Source organism: Anomaloglossus baeobatrachus, chromosome 5 (assembly GCF_048569485.1).
Source record: "Anomaloglossus baeobatrachus isolate aAnoBae1 chromosome 5, aAnoBae1.hap1, whole genome shotgun sequence".
NCBI classification, from domain to species: Eukaryota; Metazoa; Chordata; class Amphibia; order Anura; family Aromobatidae; genus Anomaloglossus; species Anomaloglossus baeobatrachus.
Window position 1 is genome coordinate 513340414 of NC_134357.1, and position 22270 is coordinate 513362683.

At 45.6% G+C, this 22270-nt stretch overlaps 1 protein-coding gene across 3 annotated transcripts in view; it reads left to right on the top strand.

Moving 5' to 3' along the window:
• The window catches only part of LOC142312017 (uncharacterized), a 40732-nt gene extending 24321 nt beyond the window's left edge, over positions 1-16411 (top strand). For all 3 annotated transcript variants that reach the window (XM_075350888.1, XM_075350889.1, XM_075350891.1), the window contains one exon: positions 14433-16411. In XM_075350888.1, coding sequence (XP_075207003.1) covers positions 14433-15628 — 1196 coding nt within the window. In that variant the 3' untranslated portion in view covers positions 15629-16411. The remainder of the gene's footprint in view (positions 1-14432) is intronic.
• Positions 16412-22270: the final 5859 nt, after the last annotated feature.

Genomic DNA, 22270 nt, shown 5'->3' on the forward strand with positions numbered 1-22270 from the left:
GTATTTTGGATGCTTTTTTACAGTGCGGTCCTACTCAGCTCTGCTACATCCCCATAGAAGCATGGCTGACTGCGAGACAGCTGCGCGATCATAATGAACTCGGATGAACTTCACCCGACTTCATTGTCATTGCGCGGCTCTGTCTGTGTACCGCGGCCTGATTTGCGGTCACGGGTGAAGGACTCACCGGTGACCGCAAATCCCCTGAGTGATTGAAGTGAGCCGTGCGATCAGCGGTGCCGTCACTCATGTGACCAGCGGCCACAGCTGAAGTCCTCCACCTGAGGCCGCAAATCACCTGAATGAGTGCACCGCTGATCACGCGGCTCACTTCAGTCACTCGGGCGACTTGCTGTCACTGTTGGAGGATCCAGCAGTGGCCGCAGGTAACCTGAGTGACGTCATCGCTGATAGCGCGACTCACTTCAGTGTCTATGTGGAGCTCACAGAGAGCGGTCCTGCTCTATGGCCGCTCGCTGTCAGCTTCCAATGTAGTAGAGCTGAAAGCGTAGTGGGACCTCGTATGGATTACGTCGGACCTGGAGGGCTGTTTGGGGATTAATAAAGTGGTTAAAAGGGTGTTTTTTTTTTGTCTTTTATTCCAAATAAAGGATTTTTTGCGGGTATGTATTTATTTTCTTTCACTTACAGATTAATCATGGGGGGTGTCTTAGACGCCTGCCATGATTAACCTAGGACTTAGTGGCAGGTATGGGCTGCCATTAACTCCTGATTACCCCGATTGCCACCGCACCATGGCAATTTGGGATGAGCCGGGTAGAGTCCCGGGACTGTCGCATTTAATGGATGTGGCAATTCCGGGCGGCTGCTGGCTGATATTTTTAGGCTGGGGGGCTCCACATAACATGGGGCTCCCCATCCTGAGAATACCAGCCCTCAACCATGTGGCTTTACCTTGGCTGGTATCAAAAATGGGGGGGACCGCACGCCGTTTTTTCTTAATTATTTATTTTACTGCATGATATAGGCCCGCCCACCGGCGTCCGTGATTGGTTGCACTGAGTGACAGCTGTCACTCAGCGTGGGGGCTCGTCTAACTGCAACTAATCATTGGCGCCGGTGAGCGGGGGAAGCAGTGTGACAGCTGTGTAGCGCCGGCGATCGGTGAGTATGAGAGGGGGGGGTTAGAGGGAGAGACCGACAGAGAGAGAGAGAGAGACCGATATCGACAGACAGAGAGAGAGAGACCGAAAGACCTGTTTTGTCAAAAAAGCATGAAGAACGCAACAAAAATGCAGTGCAAGCGCACAGCTAAACATTTTGGTTGCATTTTGACACACCTCATTTATTTCAATGGGTGGAAAATGCAACCAAAACACACAAAAGAAGTGATATGCTGATTTTTTTAAACGCATCGATTTTGTCAACTATATGGCATCCAAAACGCTGTGTTTAAAAAAGCAATGTTTGCATGGAATTTCCTGACTTCTCATAGACTTTGCTGGGGAAGCACAGTGCATGCATTTTCACAATGACACGCCGCAGTTTTAAATGCAGCAAAAAACGCAGGAAAAAACACAATGTGTAACAGCCTTACAGTGCTTCGATGTCTTTTGAGAAATGATGGAATGTGTTCAGCCTTGCTTAAGGATACATATCTGCCATTATTTCTCACAGAAAGTGGTGGCTGCTCTTTGTTTGCACATGTAGTATTACATGGGCCACTGTTTCTCTTGACAAGGAGTCTGAAAGTTCACTGCACCGTAGACACAGGGCAGCAACTATGGTAGAATCTTCTGGAAGCTACTGGTAGTTCTTGTGGAATTACATATTCTAGCCAGCAAGCGAGGGTTGCACTGAGCTTGCAGGTGTGCAGTCAAGTGTGGGGTTGCAGGTAAGTGCATAGTTTAAGCACAATATCCTAGTTTGACACAAGAGCATAGTTTGCAGTTACCCTTATAAGTTTCCCATTGTTTTTTTTCTTTGTTTTTGTAGTTTTATCTGTACTGTTGTTCCCCATTTAATAGGTGCTCTATGGACAATACTACCAAGTGTGCGTCTTGTCAGATGAATGCATGCCTTGAACAGCCGTTCAAGGATGATTATGTCTGCACTCGATGCCAGCATGTTACATATTTGGAAGCCCAGATAACTGATCTAAATATGCAGCTTGCAACACTCGGGAGCATTGCAAACCTGGAGAGGAGTTTAGAGCTCACTTAGCTTTCTCTGGCTGGGGCCAGTGCTATGGAGGAGGGTGGTGGTGGGGAAGGTTAGGATTCAGAGGTAGGTAGCTGGGCAACTGTTACAAGAAGAGGTAGAGAGAATAGGGTCAGGGAGCCTAGTCCTGACCTGGCACAACCTAGTAAATATGCCTGTTTGGCTGATATTAGGAATGAAGGGCCAGGACTAGGATCACTACAGCAGGACGTGTCTCCTAGCAACCAGGAAAACTACTGCTGTAGGAAGCAGGGAAATAGGAGTGCAGCAAAGCCCAGACAGATATTGGTGGTAGGGGACTCTATCATTTTTTAAATCAGATCTTTTTTTATTAAATCATTAGGGATCAATACAGAGAGTATTTCACTTTTAATGGGTGGAAAATGCACCCAATTTTGATAAACACATGTGATTTATAAATCGGGTTCTTTCTCTGCATGTATGTAAATATAATAGAGTTCTCAAATCATAATTATATTATATAGCTTGAGCCTACAAACCTTGTGGCTCTACAAATAAACAAAACTTATATTATGCAATAATGCCTCAGACTAACAGGAACACCTCCTCCATCAGCCGTGTCGCTCCACATCATATTGCTATACTCTCCCGCCCCTCCCTCTCCGTGCAGTCATCCATGAAACCGTTCCAGTCCTCTCTCACCTCTTCATTCAAAGTCCACTTCGTCACAGAAAATACTAGTTTTAATTCCCTTCCTCACACATGCCATCACTGCAGGCACAACATTAACCGGTCCAGCATTGCATCCCGAACCAGTGCACTAGAGGGTAGGCCTGGCAACTCCATCCATGGCCGCCAAATGCTGTAAAACTTTTTCAATGTTTTTCTTTTTAAATAAACTCCCCTTTCCAATCTTATGACGTTATTTAATTTGTTTTTGAGCTCTGGTAATGTTGGTGGTAGAGGGTCTCTAACCAGTGATATGCAAGTAGCTTTCTTGCTTGGTACAAGATACGGGCTATTCCCAGAGCTGTTGGAAAATCCGGATCCACTTCTCCTTCCCACAGACTCAACAGGCACAGGCGGGGCGACTGTTGTATTGTGATATGATATATTTGATCTAAAAGTCCCAGGGTTTGGTTCCAGAAATCACCAATGTGTCCACACTCCCACATAACATGCATCAAATGGGCATCATCCTGTCCACACCTAACACACTGTGTGTTTGGTCTGAGTCCCATCTTAAATAGTAGACTGGGAGTTTTATATACCCTGTGGATGAGATATATTTGAGACAGCTTTTGGCACTCCGATACCGCCAGTTTAGGAACTTGTTCCAATATATCAGACCACTGGCCTTCCGTCAGGGGACCGACGTCTCGTTCCCATTTGCTTTCAACAATCAATGGATGTGTTTCCAGATGGGCAGGTAGTAATTTTTTATATAGTTCCAAAATAAGACCCTTAGAGGACTCAGATGTAAGCAGCCTATGTAATGTTTGATTGTGTCACGGTTACCGGGTTTGTCCTCCCCTGTCTTTCCAGTGCGTGTCTCCGCTGCAAATACTGATAAAAGAAGACATGCGGAAGGTGAAACTCTGTTCTCAGTTTTTAAAGCTTTTAAGAGTATTATTTTGTAGTACTTGTGACACTAAATGGATCCCTTTATCCTCCCATCCTCTGAACCCTACTAATTTTTTAACTTCTGGCAAGTCGGGGTTCTGCCACAGTGGCCAGAGCTCTGTAGGTCCGCTTATCCCCAAAAGAGACTTACCCCTGTCCCACACCTGGAATATCATAGCCAGTGTGGGATATCGTGCCCCATTTATCTGTCTTTGTCCCATATCCAACCAGCAACCTGGGTACTTCCATACTGATCCCTCTCTCACTATATCACCACTGGTATCATACCCTCCTTCTTTGCCGCAACCCCTCAGATGTTGCATCTGGGAGGCTATATAGTATATATATGGGTTTGGTACCGCCAGTCCTCCCTCCTCCTTTCCCCGCTGTAGCACTTCCAGTCGAATCCTAGCTTGCTTTTTCTTCCAAATAAGTTCCCGGAATAATGTACAAGTAAAATATATCTTTGTACCGTGTTAGCCAGTAGAGATAAAAAAAATTGTTTAAAAGAACTGAGAGTCCTCAGTGGTTGATACCTTTTAATGGCTAACTGAAAAGATGGTAATAATTGCAAGCTTTCGAGACTACTCAGGTAACATGAGTAGTCTCGAAAGCTTGCAATTATTACCATCTTTTCAGTTAGCCATTAAAAGGTATCAACCACTGAGGACTCTCAGTTCTTTTAAACAATTTTTTTTACGGAATATTGTATTAATTTTTACAAAAAATTCCCTACATATCCACACTGGAGAATTATGTATAAGGTATAGTAATTGTGGCATCATTACCATTTTAATTAAATTGGATCTGCCGATATTTGATAGTGGCAAACTGCACCAGGTATGCACTTTTGCTCTGAATCGCTGTAACAGGGGTTCCAGATTTAGGGCCTGGAAATCCTTCGGGATTGGGCTGACAATTACTCCGAGATATTTAAACTCCCGGACCACAGGAACTGGAATCTGTAAGTCCGAAAAGTCCCCCGGAAGGGGGTCCAACGGCATTAAAGCCGACTTGGACCAGTTGATTCGTAGACCAGACCTCTGTCCAAATTCCCGAATGATATTCATTGCCGGCAAAATCGAGGAACGTACCCTGTCTAAATATGAGTAGATCGTCTGCGTATAATGATATCTTTTGTTCCACGGCTCCACACCGAAATCCCTCTACCTCCCTGGATTTCTGTATTGCCACTGCCAACGGCTCCACTGCAGTCGCGAATAGCAAGGGTGAAAGCGGGCACCCCTGTCTAGTACCTCTTCCAAGAGGAAAAGACTCGGAGACCCTGCCATTAACCCTAACCTTCGCCACCGGTGAGTCATATAGCAGTTTTACCCAATTTATGAATCTATGTCCAAAGCCCATTTTCCGAAGTACAGCCCACATATATTCCCATTCAAGGCTATCGAACGCCTTAGCGGCGTCTAAAGACAAAATTGCCCTTTCCCCCGGTACCTCAGAACTATGTTGAATTCCCAAATATAATTTCCTGAGATTCATAGATGTGGCTCTGCATGGAATGAATCCTGTCTGATCACTCTGCACTATAGATGAGATGACTCGGGACATCCTATTGGCGAGCACCTTGCCCAGCAATTTAATGTCTGTTTGTAGGAGAGAAATTGGGCGATACGAATCCGGGATCTCTGGATCTTTTCCGGGTTTTAATATTAAGACTATTAAGGCTTCCCTCATAAAGGGCGGGAGGACCCTCTGCCTTTCAGATTCTTCAAATACCTTAAGTAGTTTGGGTAGCAGTAAGGGTGCATACGTTTTATAAAACTCTCCAGGCAGGCCATCCGTTCCCGGAGCTTTTTCATTTTGTGTCTGGCCAAGCGCTTCCTCCAGTTCTTCCAATGAGATGTCCCGGTCCAGCAATTCCCGGTTTACATCACTCAGTGTAGGAAGAGAGAGAGCATCCAAATACTGCTCAATCTCAGTCTCCGTGAGGTCACAGTCTGATGTGTATAGCCGCATATAATACCTCTTTATTTCTCTTATTATATCCTCGCTTTCTGTTACAAAGTCACCTGATTCCGTCTTTAACCTATTTATATAAGAAGATTCTTCCTGTGCTCTAATGACTGTGGCCAGTAGGTGCCCCACGCCCTCCCCCGCCATAAAATAATTTTGTTTAAGGAAATAGCGTTTATTTTCTGCCACCGACATGAGATTTTCTTTGAGTGACATCTGTGCCTTCTCTAGAGTGTTTTTAGTTTCTGTCGGGTTGAGCACCACCGCAGCCTCCGCATCAGATACCTTCTGAATCAGACTCTGGGTGTAACATTTGGTTTGATTTTTGCGTATGCATATTTCTCTAATATATATGCCCCTTACCACAGCTTTCATAGAGTCCCAAACTATGTGTGGCGGTGCAGAGCACTCATTAAGATAAAAGTATTCTAGAATGTTATCATATAAAGATCCCCCAATAAGCTGGATCCAGAAAGGATTAAGTTTCCAGATAGGCCTGGGCAGAGTGAGGGGGGTTTCCCCATGCAAGCGTAACATGTAATGGTGAGTGATCAGATACACTTCTAGGTAGGTAGGCCACCTTTTGTGTATATGAGGCCATAAGTGTGTTTCCAATAGCCAGGTCTATCCGTGACATGGTGTGGTGGGAGCTAGAGTAACATGAGAATTGTTTGGTTGTGGGGTGTTGGGTGCGCCAAAGATCTACAAAACCCAGCTCTGTTAGCATTCTAGCAAATGAAGTCGGGGCGGCGTTCTCTGATATGTTTCCCAAGTGTAATTTATCTAGATAGGGGATTTTAATAATTACTTACATCCCTATCAAAAGCGTCGGCACAGATGGAAGGGAATCTAAAATAGACAATATCCTTTTTACCGGTTCGACTGAATATGGTGGAGGGATATATATCGCAACCAGAATAAATTGTATACCATACAGCGTGCAAAGCAAACATACAAATCTGCCCCCCGGGTCAATCACTGATTTGGTACATGAGAACGGGATGGATTTGTGCACCAACACACTCACACACCCCGTGCATGGGTCGAGTATGTGGAATGATATTCATGCGCGATCCATCCCTTCCTCAGCCAATGAACATTATCCCTGCCCATGTGGGTCTCGGAGAGACATAAAATAGCCGGTAAAAGTTTCTGTAGGTGAGTAAATATAGCACATCTTTTGTTCGCATCTCCGAGCCCTCTAACATTCCATGCTACAATATTTAAAGATGTCGCCATAAGCGTAGACTAAGATATGATCCGGACGGATACTTCATACCTGGAGGAGAGAGGCGTTCTCCACCGATTCTCAAAAACATTAGGTTGAGCGACACGACTGAGGCACACCACACTTCCCAAACAGATTGCATCATACAACAATAAACAAGAAAAACAAGGAGAGAGATAGGGCTCCGCACACCAGTGCGCAGTGCCCCTGCCCTCAAAATCAAGTGTATCTTACACATTTCTCCCAAATAGAGAGAATCAGGGCTAAAAATACGCCCCAAGTCCATGCAGGGAGGGGGGTCCACAACTTGCTAGTGCAGCGTGTGTCCACAATTAACCGGCCATCTCCCAACCTGGATCCCAGATGAATTTAACTGTAATGAGCTCACCAGCATAGCGTCCCAAACAAAAACAACGCCTGGCGGCAGAAAGGGACATCTCAGGTATTCTTCCTCCTCAGGGATCTCTCATTGATATCCAGCCAAGACAATGCCGCCCCAGCCGTATCAAAAAAATGAGTCTCTCCATTCGCAGCAATCCGCAGTTTAGCAGGGTACATCATGGAATATGGCACTTGTAGGTTGCGCAATCGTTTTTTGATCTCAATAAATTGCGCTCTTTTACGTTGCACTTCTATGGAGAAATCAGGAAATATTGAGATCTTCCATCAATTGCAAGTTCTTTGATATCTCTGGCTCTGCGCAGGATAGTGTCCCTATCTTTATAGTGCAGTAGTTTAATCAGAATAGGACGTGGGGGTGCTCCCGGCTGTGGGGCACGCGCAGGGACCCTGTGCGCCCTTTCAATGGTGAAGAAAGAGGATAGTATGTCTTTTCCCATGGTGTCTTTAAGCCATTTTTCAAAGAAAATCAATGGGTCATTGCCCTCCATCCTCTCTGGGACCCCCACCAGTCTCAAATTACTTCTGCGGGAGCGGTTCTCTAAATCATCCACCTTGTTTAGCAGTGTGGAGATATTTTGCGTGGCCTTTCCCAGCTCTCGTGACATTGGTGGTAATTTATCCTCTGTTGTACTCACTCTTTCCTCCAGCTCCCCCATTCTGACAGTCACCCCTTGCAGCTCACGTTTAATACAGGCCATATCTGAGGTGACAGTTCCCATCTGGCTGCTTAGAGTGGCCAATGTGGTATTGCAAGAGTTAATTGCTGCCAGAATGTCTCTCAGTATGGCCTCAGTGAAAACAGGTGTTGTTTGCTCCACATCTCCCCCTCCTCCCTCTGCCAGCGCAGGCCTCTGTGTCTGCGTATCTTGTGCTGCTGAACATGCAGGGCCCAGGGTACTCAGTCTCACCGTCGGGTATGTTTTCTCCCTGCTCCAGGGCCCGTTCAGCGCTGCCATCGGGTGCCTCGTTGTAGGTAGGCTCTGCGCCAGGGGCCACTCTGGCAAACCGCTCCAACCTGCTTGCTACTCCCGCTGCTCCAGCTCGGGATGGTGTGGATGCCGGCGGCGCCATATTGGATTCTTCAGAGGCGCGCTCCTGCGCGTCTCTGCCCCTTTTATTGCTGCTGCGGGTCGGCATATCCTGGCTGTGCTCACTTCCCCGGGTGTTATAAGTAGTGTTGCAGCCCTCCAGGGTCGGTAGTGCCTGTCAGCAAGGCCGGTGTGCAGGATGATTCAGGATCCAGGCAGGAGCTCACCCACGCTGCTTCCTCTCTACATGAGGTCCAGGCCACGCCCCCCAGGGGACTCTATAATTAGGCGGACAGACAGGGTCATCTGTCGCTGAGACCGTGAATGCCGAACAGTGTGTCTGCCGGGTGCTCGGGTTCAGCATATTGAGGATCGGATAGACAGATTGCTGGGTGGGGCCTGGGAAAATACATCGGTTATGGTGCACATCGGTACTAATGACAAAGAGGCAGGTGGAAGGTCCTTAAAAATGATTACAGGGAACTAGGAGAGAAGCTGAAGTCCAGGACCTCCAAGGTGGTGTTTTCATAAATACTATCGGTGCCACGAGCATCACTAAAAAGACAGCGGGAGCTTAGGGAGATAAATACGTGGCTTAGAAATTGGTGCAGGAAGGAAGGGTTTGGGTTCATGGAGAACTGGACTGACTTCTCAGTCGGCTACATGCTCTACGGTAAGGACGGGCTGCACCTCAATGGGGAAGGTGCAGCTGTGCTGGGGGAGAAAATGGTCAGACAGATGGAGGAGCTTTTAAACTAGGATGTGGGGGGAGGGAGAGTTGTGGAGCAAATAAGGGGATAGATAAAGCAGATAGAGACAGTGAGACGGTAGGGGTCAATGAAAGATTAGGTGGGGCTGGGACATGCAAGGAACGTAGGGAGGCTAGGAGTAAGGATGCGTTAATAGTATTAAATGTCTACTAAAGGCCTCTTTACACACACAGATAAATCTTTGGCAGATCTGTGGTTGCAGTGAAATCATGGACATATTGTTCCATTTGTACACAGCCACAAACGTGGCACTGATTTTCCACAATTTCACTGCAACCACAGATCTGCCAAAGATTTATCTATGTGTGTAAAGTTGCCTTTACAAATGCAAGAAGTCTTGCAAACAAAATGAATGAATTGGAGACTTATGTCAACAAACCATGAAAAAAACCCCTATTTAAAATATCAATTCTTTATTAGTCAACTCACTAAAATAACTGTCAGTGTAGTCACATAAAAATAGCCACTAAAAGGTGGATGAATGGTGAGTGGGACAAGTGCGCCAAATATCGATATTAGAGATATTGGTTGGGGGGGTGGGGGTAGGCGGCTGCTCGCCCTATGGATTCCCCCTACCTACCAGCGGAGTGTAAACACCCTAACACTCGGTGCCCCCGCTCCTCGGCGGCTGTCCCTCACTGACACTCCACAATACACTATCACCATCACCATAAATTGTGTACGTGAGATGTGCAGGTCATGTAGTTGTCGGGTAACTGCTCTCTAAAGTCAATAAATATCATTCAAGTTAGTTACACCAACTGGAAAGTTCAGATAGAATAACTCCCTTCAGGAGAAAATAATATTCTTACATCCCATAAATGCTAATGCACATCTATTCAGAGGCCTATAATACCTCAATGCCTGCACATATATAAATAGAAATATAATACTTATCCCACCCAACGCGTTTCTCCCTCAGGATATCTGGGGGTTCATCAGGAGATGTTCATATCTTAAGTCAGAAGGCCGGTCACACAATGGAAATCCGGATGTTATTGTGACTGGTGGCATCACACAGGACCGCACAATCAGGGTCCTATCTCATTGATGGTGTAAGGGATAATGGTTTCAGGGAGGCATTATCCCTGACACCATCAATGAGATAGGTCCCTGATTGTGCGGTCCTGTGTGACGCCACCAGTCACAATAACATCCGGATTTCCATTGTGTGACCGGCCTTCTGACTTAAGATATGAACATCTCCTGATGAACCCCCAGATATCCTGAGGGAGAAACGCGTTGGGATGGGATAAGTATTATATTTCTATTTATATATGTGCAGGCATTGAGGTATTGTAGGCCTCTGAATAGATGTGCATTAGCATTTATGGGATGTAAGAATATTATTTTCTCCTGAAGGGAGTTATTCTATCTGAACTTTCCAGTTGGTGTAACTAACTTGAATGATATTTATTGACTTTAGAGAGCAGTTACCCGACAACTACATGACCTGCACATCTCACGTACACGATTTATGGTGATGGTGATAGTGTATTGTGGAGTGGAGGGTCAGTGAGGGACAGCCGCCGAGGAGCGGGGGCACCGAGTGTTAAAGTGTTTACACTCCGCTGGTAGGTAGGGGGAATCCAAAGGGCGAGCATCATCCTACCCCCACCCCCGCCCAACCAATATCTCTAATATCGATATTTGGCGCACTTGTCCCGCTCACCATTCATCCACCTTTTAGTGGCTATTTTTATGTGACTGCACTGACAGTTATTTTAGTGAGTTGACTAATAAAGAATTGATATTTTAAATAGGGATTTTTTTTTCATGGTTTGTTGATTGCTGGATTCCTTCCTTCTACTACTTTTGTGGTAGACTCTTATGTCAACCATGGATTATGATGTGGTGGGCATTACAGAAACCTGGCTTGATGAAAGCCATGACTGGGTGACAAACGTAGAGAGTTATACTACATTCAGGAAGGACAGGAAAGACAAAAAGGTGGTGGGGTGTGTATGTTTATCAAATCTAACCTAAAACCTGTGTTGAATGATGACATTTTGGGCAACTGCAACAATATAGAGTCAATATGGGTAAATGTACATGGGGAGGGGAATAATGGAAAAATGCTAATTGGAGTTTGCTATAAGCCTCCTAACATACCTGAACAGGTAGAGGGTGAAATGCTGCAACAAATTGAAAAGGCAGCTAATAATAATAATAATCGGGTTTTTATAATGGGGGATTTCAACTATCCAGACATTCAGTGGGACATAAAATCTTCTGGTTTTGCTAAAAGCTGTAAGTTCTTATCTACTATTCAAGACAATTTCCTCTCTCAGATGGTAGATTAACCGACGAGGGGAGATAATTTGCTAGATTAGGTCCTGTCAAATAGACCAGATAGAATTTCGGATCTACAGGTTCGGGAGCACTTGGGACCAGCGATCATAATATGGTAAGCTTCAAAGTAATATTTAATGGAACATTTAAAAGGGGAAATGCTAAAACCTGGAATTTTAGGAAAGCTGATTTCAACAAATTAAGGGAAGAGCTTAAATGTGTAGATTGGGACAATGTGATGGTAATAGGATACTCAACATAAATGGTGTAAGTTTAAGGATATACTCCTAGAGTACTGTCAAAAACTTATACCCTCTGGTAATAAAATGTCCAGGAATAAAAAGAAACCACTATGGATAAATAAGACTGTACAAAGTATAATAAAACAAAAACAAAGGGCGTTTAAAATCTTGAAGGCTGACAATACAGAAATAGCATTTCAGAAGTATAAAGATATCGATAGGAAATGTAAAAAAGAAATCAAGCAAGCAAAATTAGCTACTGAAATAAAAATCGCCAAGAACATTAAAATAAATCCCAAAATCTTTTATAAATACATTAATGCCAAAAGGAAAACAAAGGATAGTATCGGCCCCTTATAATATTATAAAAAGTTAGTTATAGAGGACAAACAAAAGACTGAGATATTAAAGAGGCACTTCTCATTCGTGTTCACCAAGAAACTGCCAGGGATCATTCAACAAGTGAAAAATCAAAGTTTACCACCTGATATAATTAATTATAACACAAGAAGTACGCCTGCGTCTGAGTAAATTAAACATTGACAAATCCCACGGGCCAGATGGCATTCATCCACTAATATTGAGGGAATTTAGCACCGTAATCGACAGACCGCTGTATCTCATCTTTTTAGACTCGCTTTTAACAGGGTTGGTGCTTCATGATTGGAGGATTGCTGGTGTGGTTCCGATATTTAAGAAAGGTAAGAAGTTGGATCCAGGCAGCTACTGTCCAATAAGCCTGACATCAGAAGTATGCAAAGTTTTTGAGGGCATTTTAAGGGATGACATTCAAAAATATATAGCTGAAAATATAATAACTGACAGACAGCATGGATTCATGAAAGATAAGTCGTGTCTAGCCAACCTTTTGGGGTTCTATGAGGCGGTAAGTGCAAATCTGCATATTGGTAATGCAGCTGATGTGATTTATTTGGACTTTGCAAAGGCATTTGATAATGTACCACATAATAGCCTTATTCTAAAGCTCCAGAAGCAAGGACTAGGGGAAACTATATGCAACTGGGTAAGGAATTGACTAAAAGATAGGAAACAAAGAGTAGTCATAAATGGTACATACGCTAAATGGGCTATAGTCAGCAGTGGGGTGCCATAGGGATTTGTGCTAAGACCAATTGTTTTTATTCTCTTTATTAATGACATTGTGGATGGGATTGATAGTAAAGTGTCAGGAGTACTTTGCACACTACGACATCGCAAGCCGATGGTAGCGATGCCGAGCGCGATAGTCCCCGCCCCCGTCGCAGCTGATATATCTTGTGATAGCTGCCGTAGCGAACATTATCGCTATGGCAGCTTCACATGCACTTACCTGCCCTGCGACGTCGCTCTGGCCGGCGAACCACCTCCTTCCTAAGGGATGGGTCGTGCGGCGTCACAGTGACATCACACGGCAGGCGGCCAATAGAAGCAGAGGGGTGGAGATGAGCGGGACGTAAACATCCCGCCCACTTCTGTCCTTCCGCATAGCCGGTGTGAGCCGCGGGACGCAGGTAAGGAGATGTTCCTCGCTCCTGCGGCTTCTCACACAGCGATGTGTGCTGCCGCAGGAACGAGGAACAACATCGTACCTGTCGCTGCCGCGACATTATGGAAATGACCGACACTACACCGATGATACGATTTCGACTCTTTTGCGCTCGTTAATCGTATCAAAAACGATTTACACACTCCAATGTCGACAGCGACGCCGGATGTGTGTCACTTTCGATTTGACCCCACCGACATCGCAGCTGTGATGTCGTAGTGTGCAAAGTACCCCTCAGTCTTTGCTGATGACACCTACCTATGAAGGATATTAAACTCTGACCTTGATATTACAAAAAGATCTGGATAAGATGTCAGAATGGGCAGATACTTGGCAAATGAGATTTAATAATGATAAATGTTAAGTAATGCACCTAGGATGGAGTAATCCTATAGCTGCGTATACGTTAAATGGAAGTAAACTCGCGACTACAAAACAGAATAAGGTATTCTCATTACAAATAGGCTGAGCAGCAGTACTAAATGTCAGGCAGCAGCTGCTAAAGCAAACAAGATTTTAGGGTGTATAAAAAGAGAAATTAGGTCCCGTGATCCCAATGTATTGTTACCCCTCTATAAATCACTTGTAAGGCCACATCTGGAATATGGGATCCAGTTTTGGGCTCCACATTTTAAAAAGGACATTCAGAAGTTAGAATCAGTTCAAAGGCGGGTAACTAGACTACTACAAGGAATGGAAGGCCCCCCATTTGATGAGAGGTTGAAAAAGTTAGATATCTTTAGCTTAGAAAAAAGACGTCTCAGAGGAGATCTCATTTATATGTATAAATACATGTGTGGTCAATATAAAGAACTGGCACATAACTTATTCCTTCCAAAGACAATACTAAGGACCAGGGGGCATACACTACGAGTGGAAGAAAAGCGATTCCGCCAGCTAAATAGGAAAGGATTCTTTACAGTTAAAGCAATCAGACTGTGGAATGCCCTACCACAAGAGGTAGTAATGGCAGATACTAGAACGGCTTTTAAAAAAGGGCTTGATGATTTCCTCAGTACACACCACATTCTTGGTTATAAATTACTTAGTGACAAACTGTAGAACTGGTGGAGCAAGGTTGAACTAGATGGACCTAGGTCTTTTTTCAACCGATGTAACTACTGTATATAACTATGTAACTAAGTGTTATTTCAAAATAATAAAATCAAGTTTTGTTCTTGGCAGATGATTGGACCAGGAGCTCAGAAGGACATCTGATATTCTCAGATTTTGCAACAGATACATGTGAAGAACCTGTCATTACACCAAATGCACGTCAAGCCAAGGACCTTCCTCCTTCTTCCCCAAACACAAATATGCAAAACAAAAGTCATAGAAATGCTATTGAACATGAAATGGCTTTAATAGGGGAGAAACCATTTTTATGTTCAAAATGTGGGAAACGTTTTAATCAGAAATCACATCTTATTAGACATCAAATAACTCACACAGGGGAGAAGCCGTTTTCTTGTTTGGAATGTGGGAAATGTTTTTCTAGGAAACCTTTACTTGTTTCACATCAGACAATTCACACAGGAGTGGATCCATTTTCTTGTTCAGAATGTGGGAAATGTTTTTCTACTAAAGCAAATCTTGTTCAACATCAAAAGCTTCACACAGGGGAGAAGCCGTTTGCATGTTCAGAATGTGGGAAATCTTTTTCTAGGAAATCTGTACTTGTTTCACATCAGAGAATTCACACAGGGGAGAAACCATTTTCTTGCTTAGAATGTGGAACATGTTTTTCCACAAAAGGAGAAATTGTTCAACATCAGCGAATTCACACAGGGGAGAAGCCGTTTTCTTGTTCAGAATGTGGGAAATGTTTTTCTAGGAAACCTGTACTTGTTTCACATCAGATAATTCACACAGGGGAGAAACCATTTTCTTGCTTAGAATGTGGAACATGTTTTTCCACAAAAGGAGAAATTGTTCAACATCAGAGAATTCACACAGGAGCGGATCCATTTTCTTGTTCAGAATGTGGGAAATTTTTTTCTACTAAATCAAATCTTGTTCAACATCAGAAACTTCACACAGGAGAGAAAATATTTTCTTGTTCAGAATGTGGGAAATATTTTTCTACTAAATCAAATCTTGTTCAACATCAGAAACTGCACACTGGGGAGAAGCCGTTTTCTTGTTCCGAATGTGGGAAGTGTTTTTCTAGGAAATTTGAAATTGTTTCACATCTAAGAATTCACACAGGGGAGAAACCATTTTTCTGTTCAGAATGTGGGAAGTATTGCTCTACTAGATCAAATCTTGTTCAACATCAGAAAACTCACACAGGAGAGAAGCCATTTTCTTGTTCAGAATGTGGTACATTTTTTTCAACGAAAAGTGAACTTGTTAAACATCAGAGAATTCACACAGGGTAGAAGCCATTTTCATGTTCAAAATGTGGGAAATGTTTTACACAAAAATCATATCTTGATAAGCATCATGTAAGTCATACACAGTAAAAAAAAGCATTTTCTTTCTCCCATTGTGGAAAATGTTTTAAATAAAAATCAGTTTTAATCTTGCATCCAAGAATTGAAACAGGGAAGATGCCTTATTCATGTTTCAAGTGTGGAAAATGTTATACATAGAAATACAGTCTCATTAGACATCTCGTAACTCACACAGAGCATTAACCATTTTCCTGTTCAGATTTTGGGAAATGTTTTACAGAGAAATCAGATCAGAAAACTCACATGGAGAAGCCATATTCAAATTATGAGAAATTTTTAGTAAGTAAGAAATCTTTTTATTCATCCAAGATTGCATATAGTGAAGTAGCCATTTTCTTTATAGACTTATTCTATTTCCAACATAAAAAAATGAAGTTATTTGCTACAAAAGAAAGGAAAAACAATGTAAAGCACTAAATCAATAAGAAGAAATTATACAATTACCAACGACAATTGGATATTAAAATTAATTAGTATCCAAATAATATACCTATATATGAACAATGCATGTAAGATATTTTGCATTTGTATAACTGCAGCGTTAAAAGATTGTTGGCGACCCTTTTTCCATACTATTTGATAAGGATTAAGCATGGATGCTGCTTTACATGATCAGTACAATTGCCAAGGTAATCATCCCATGCCCATCTTGTCTCATCTAATAAAGTGACCAAATAATTTGATGAGACCAGGGTTGAGCATAGAAATTATAGGGTCCCAAAGCTAAAGTCCTTTGTTGGTAACACCTTCAAACCACTCACCCCTAAATAAAACTATTATTTGGCGTGGTCATGTAGAGTATGTGTTACAGTTGTGCCTCGAAGCGGCCTAGTCCCATCATTGACTTCCACATTGGGGTCGGTTAACTCTACAGCGCCACCTGGCCGTTGCTTGAAGCATCAGGTGGCTTGAGTTTTGTACCACCCTGAGCCTAAGTGCTCATGCAGCCACACTGAGCATGTGCGTGATGTCATTGATGGCAAGGCGGCTACTCATTGGTCATCAGTGACATCAGCGATGAAGTGGCAGCCGCTGATTGGTCATCATGACTTCAGCAATGACGTGGCAGCCCCTGTATGGCTGCAGCCGACGCCATTACTACATGCCATGTGGTCTGGGCCAGGGTGGTGGCTATAAAAGGTCTGTAGCTCCGCCCATCGGGGCGCGAGCATCATTATGCATGCTGACAGCAAAGGCTGTATTCCCAGCTGTCAGAGAGAGTGGGTTCCAGCGCCATTTTAAGACTGCAGTGTTTGGGGCAGACCTGTGTATGTATGCTAGTGTGAATCTGAATTTAGGGCAGGCACTGGTACCAGGTATTCGTATCTAGGTACAAGCTGTGTCTCGGCACGGTGAGGGATTAGGGTCCTTCCGGACAAGACGTGCCCCCTATGCACACGCCCCGTCTGCAGTGGCAGACTTGTGTGTATGTGTGTGCCAGCATTGGGTACCCAGTGACGCTAACTGGGTGCCCTCACGGTCTGACGTGCCCTGTACGCACATGACTGGCTCAGTGTTTACGTTCCAGGTTGCCAGTGACGCTAACTGGGTAGCCGTCCCGGTCTGACGTGCCCCTGTACACACGTGACCGGCTCAGTGGTTACGTTCCAGGTTTCCCAGTGACGCTAACTGGGTTACCATTTGGTTTGTTGTGTCTCTACACACGTGACAATTTTTAGTTCCGTTTCCTTTGGTTTAGACGTGTCCTTACACACGTGACCACTGCGTGTGCACCTGTGAGGATGGACCCAGGATGGAGAACATATATACTAGGATGTGGGACGTATACCAGGATGGGCTCAGGAAGGGGGACATATCCCTAATATTTTTGTGAGTAGTGTATTTGGTTTTCGGGTGAAATTTCTGTAAAATGTAAAGTTCACGCTACAGTGATATTTTATCATGAAATTAGGGCAATTAGGCAGAAGCATGCAATGGTGATTTCCTCATGTCAAACAATTTATTGAAACAAAAGCCAACAACAGTGCTGCGTATACCACGCCAAAAAATGTAAATGTCCCAATAACTTGTCATGTGGACTTAAGCATCAATTATAGCTGACAACAATGTCTCCTGCTGTTCACAGTGCCATTAACAAAGTGTAGGGCAGGTTTGTAACACCATCACCACCAAAGGCTCGTCTGGTGACAACAGTAGCTGATGCATAGCAATGTCTACAACATTGTGGGAGCCATCATTTCTGCTCAGCATGAATTGACTTTCAGTCAACAGCACTGAGGTTCACTGGTACCTTGTCCAGCAAGACAATGACGCCTGTACCTCATGGTGTGGTCAGGTACTCTTGCAGGTCATCGAACACGCACGCCACACTGATGTAACTGGTTTTGAGTGGTTCAACCTGACAATTAACTGCCTTAAATGTACCTGGAGTTGTGTGGCATTCATCATCCAGTTCTGGAGGACATTGTTCACAATGAAGCAGTCATCAGTGTGGGATGTGGCCAAAGGATGTCCAGTTATATGCCTTTCTGTGACTCTTCCAGTCTCCCATCTCTGTTGCAACCTGCTGATGACACTCTGTGACACTCTAAGCTCCGTGTCCACTTCCGACTGTGAACACCCTGCTTGAAGCCTTGCAAATTGCTAGGCACTGTTGATCAATTGTTAGGTATCATCTTGGTCTCATGATGTGAAAATGTTCACAGCCTGTTGAGGAGGATTGTTTAAATACCAATTTTAATTGAACCCTGAAAATTATTGGGTGATTTATGGATCAAACACTTGTGAATTTTTCCATTAAGCTCCTTGTTAGAGAACAGCAAGTTCTGAAAAAAGTACTGAAACATTGAACAGTTGGACATGTACTGTATATTCAAAAGTTTAGAGAAGGTCACATTAAGTGCACCTAAAAAAGTCAGGGGGTTATTTTAGGATCATCCTGGAATTTTACCCGAAAGCCAAATATCCCTAACTTTTTGTGAGCAGTGTATATACTGTGTTCTTCCAAAAATGACACCATACTTTTTTTTTTTGCCCCGAAAAAAGCGCTATGGTTTTTTTTTTCGGGTAGGTGTTATTTCTTCATTGGGAGACCCAGACAATTGGTGTATAGGCTATGCCTCCGGAGGCCGCACAAAGTACTACACTAAAAGTGTAAAGCCCCTCCCCTTCTGCCTATACACCCCCCGTGCTCCCACGGGCTCCTCAGTTTTTATGCTTTGTGCGAAGGAGGCAGACATGCACGCACAGCTCCATAGATGGGTCAGCAGCAGCTGCTGACTATGTCGGATGGAAGAAAAGTGGGCCCATATAGGGCCCCCAGCATGCTCCCTTCTCACCCCACTCTTGTCGGCGGTGTTGTTAAGGTTGAGGTATCCATGGCGGGTACGGAGGCTGGAGCCCACATGCTGTTTTCCTTCCCCATCCCCCTTAGGGCTCTGGGTGAAGTGGGATCCTATCGGTCTCCAGGCACTGAGACCGTGCTTCATCCACAACTCCTGGGAGCCTGCTGGATAGGAGCTGGGTATCATTCAGGGACATGGCCCTGCTACTTGGAGGTACTCTGTGTCCCTGTGGGGACCGCGCACAGCAACACTCCAGCATTGCTGGGTGTGCTAGTGCACCGGGGACCGCGGCGCTGACCGGGTTAATGTGCCATTACACACTCAGCGTCGCTGAGTGTGTTTATGTAGGGGGACTACCGCACTACCGCCGCCGCCATGTTTTAACACTGAGGCGCGGCTGGGACTTGTAGTGCGCCGGGGACTTCCGCGCGGCCGCGCTTTTATGGCAGCCGCGCTTATTACTTGAGTCCCCGGCTTGAACGGCCTAGTGTTTCCTCCTCCCGCCCACAGCCCTGACAGGCAGGGGAAGGGCGGGATGCTGTACAGAAGAGCAGCAGTGAGGGCTGGAGCATGCTTTGCATACTCCACCCCCCTCACTGTGCACTGTGAGGCACCAGTTCCCGCACTTTCTGGGTCACGCCCATGGCTCCCTCCTCTCCTCAGGACGCCGGCAGCCATTCCTGTCAGCTCCTCGGACGCTGCAGAGGGGGACAAATTCTGGGAGACCCAGGCAGGGATTCTGGTGGCCTCACAACCGCTTTAAGCGGGTGGTAAGCAGCACCTGTGGTGCTAGCCCCATTGTGCAGAAGTGTAATTATATGTTTATGGTATATATTTTACACTGTATAGTGCACAGTTGCTTTCTGGCTATATTCCCTATTGTGTTACTCAGGGAAGACAATAGCATGGCGCCCACAAAAGGCAGGGGTGCCAAAACACAGGCTTACTATGCTGCCTGCGCCGCATGTACGACGCCGCTACCGGCAGGTTCCACTGACCCTCACTGTGTGCACTGCTCGGCCCCTGCTGCACTTACTCAGCCGGAGCCTCTGCTGGGGGGGGCCCAGGGGGCTCCACCTGCTGACACTGTCCAGGTGACAGGGACGGAGTTTGCAGTCTTTAAGGATAAACTCTCTGAGACTATGGCTAAGATACTAGAAGCCTTGCAGTCCAGACCGGTATCTCAGCACAGGGACTCTGTTGAATCATTGTTCCCTGGCCCCCCTCAGTTGGACCAACAATGTCCCCCCGGGGATTCTCATAGATACCTGGCTGAGGTCTCTGACACAGACCCCAGTCCCAGACCGACTAAGCGAGCTCGCTTGACAATTCCCTCGACATCATCATATTGTGCAGGGTCTCAGCGGGGGGAATCTCTGGTTGATGATGCGGAGACAGCTGATCAGGATTCTGATCCTGAGGCCGCTCTCAATCTTGATACTCCGGACGGGGACGCCATAGTGAACTACCTTATTGCGTCCATCAATCGTATGTTGGATATTTCTCCCTCAGCTCCTCCGGCGGAGGAGTCAGCTTCTCAGCAGGAGAAATTCCGTTTCAGGTTTCCCAAGCGTACACCGAGTATGTTTCTGGACCACTCTGATTTCAGAGAGGCAGTCCAGAATCACCATGATTGTCCAGATAAGCGTTTTTCTAAGCGCCTTAAGGATACACGTTATCCCTTTCCCCCTGACGTGGTCAAAGGTTGGACTCAGTGTCCCAAGGTGGATCCTCCAATCTCCAGACTGGCGGCTAGATCCATTCTTGCAGTGGAAGATGGGGCTTCACTCAAAGATGCCACTGACAGGCAGATGGAGCTCTGGTTGAAATCCATCTATGAAGCTATGGGCGCTTCTTTTGCCCCAGCATTCGCAGCCGTATGGGCGCTACAGGCTATATCAGCAGGTCAAGCGCAAATTGACGCAGCCACACGCACTTCCGCGCCGCAGGTGGCGTCCATAACCGCTCAGACGTCGGCAATGGCGTCTTACGCTATTAATGCTGTCCTGGACTCTGCGAGCCGTACGGCGGTTGCATCCGCCAATTCGGTGGTACTCCGCAGGGCCTTGTGGCTACGGGAATGGAAGGCAGATTCTGCTTCCAAAAAGCGCTTAACTAGTTTGCCAATTTCTGGCGACCGGTTGTTTGGCGAGCGTTTGGATGAAATCATCAAACAATCCAAGGGAAAGGATACATCCTTACCCCAGCCCAAACCGAACATACCCCAACAGAGGAGGGGGCAGTCGAGGTTTCGGTCCTTTCGGGGCGCGGGCAGGTCCCAATTCTCCTCGTCCAAAAGGTCTCAGAAAGGTCAAAGGAACTCTGATTCATGGCGGTCTAAGTCACGTCCTAAAAAGACCACCGGAGGTGCCGCTACCAAAGCGGCTTCCTCATGACTTTCGGCCTCCTCAATCCGCATCCTCGGTCGGTGGCAGGCTCTCCCACTTTTGCGATACCTGGCTGCCACGGGTAAAAGACCGCTGGGTGAGAGACATTCTGTCTCACGGTTACAAGATAGAGTTCACCTCTCGTCCCCCGACTCGATTCTTCAGGTCATCCCCGCCTCCCGAGCGAGCCGAGGCTCTTCTGCAGGCGCTGGGCACTCTGAAGGCAGAGGGAGTGGTGGTCCCTGTTCCTCTTCAGCAACAGGGCCACGGTTTTTACTCCAACCTGTTTGTGGTCCCAAAGAAGGACGGGTCTTTCCGTCCTGTCCTAGACCTGAAACTGCTCAACAAACACGTAAGGACCAGGCGGTTCCGGATGGAATCCCTCCGCTCCGTCATCGCCTCAATGTCCCAAGGAGATTTCCTTGCATCGATCGATATCAAAGATGCTTATCTCCACGTTCCGATTTGCTCCAGAGCACCAGCGCTTCTTGCGCTTCGCCATAGGAGACGAACACCTGCTGTTCGTGGCACTGCCGTTCGGCCTGGCAACAGCCCCACGGGTTTTCACCAAGGTTATGGCTACTGTAGTAGCGGTCCTCCACTCTCAGGGTCACTCGGTGATCCCTTACTTGGACGATCTCCTGATCAAGGCACCCTCTCAGGAGGCATGCCAACACAGCCTCGATGCTACTCTGGAGACTCTCCAGAGTTTCGGGTGGATCATCAATTTTCCAAAGTCAAGTCTGACACCGGCACAATCGCTGACATATCTTGGCATGGAGTTTCATACCCTCTCAGCGATAGTGAAGCTTCCGCTCATCAAGCAGCGGTCGCTACAGAAGGGGGTACAATCTCTACTGCAAGGTCAGGCACAC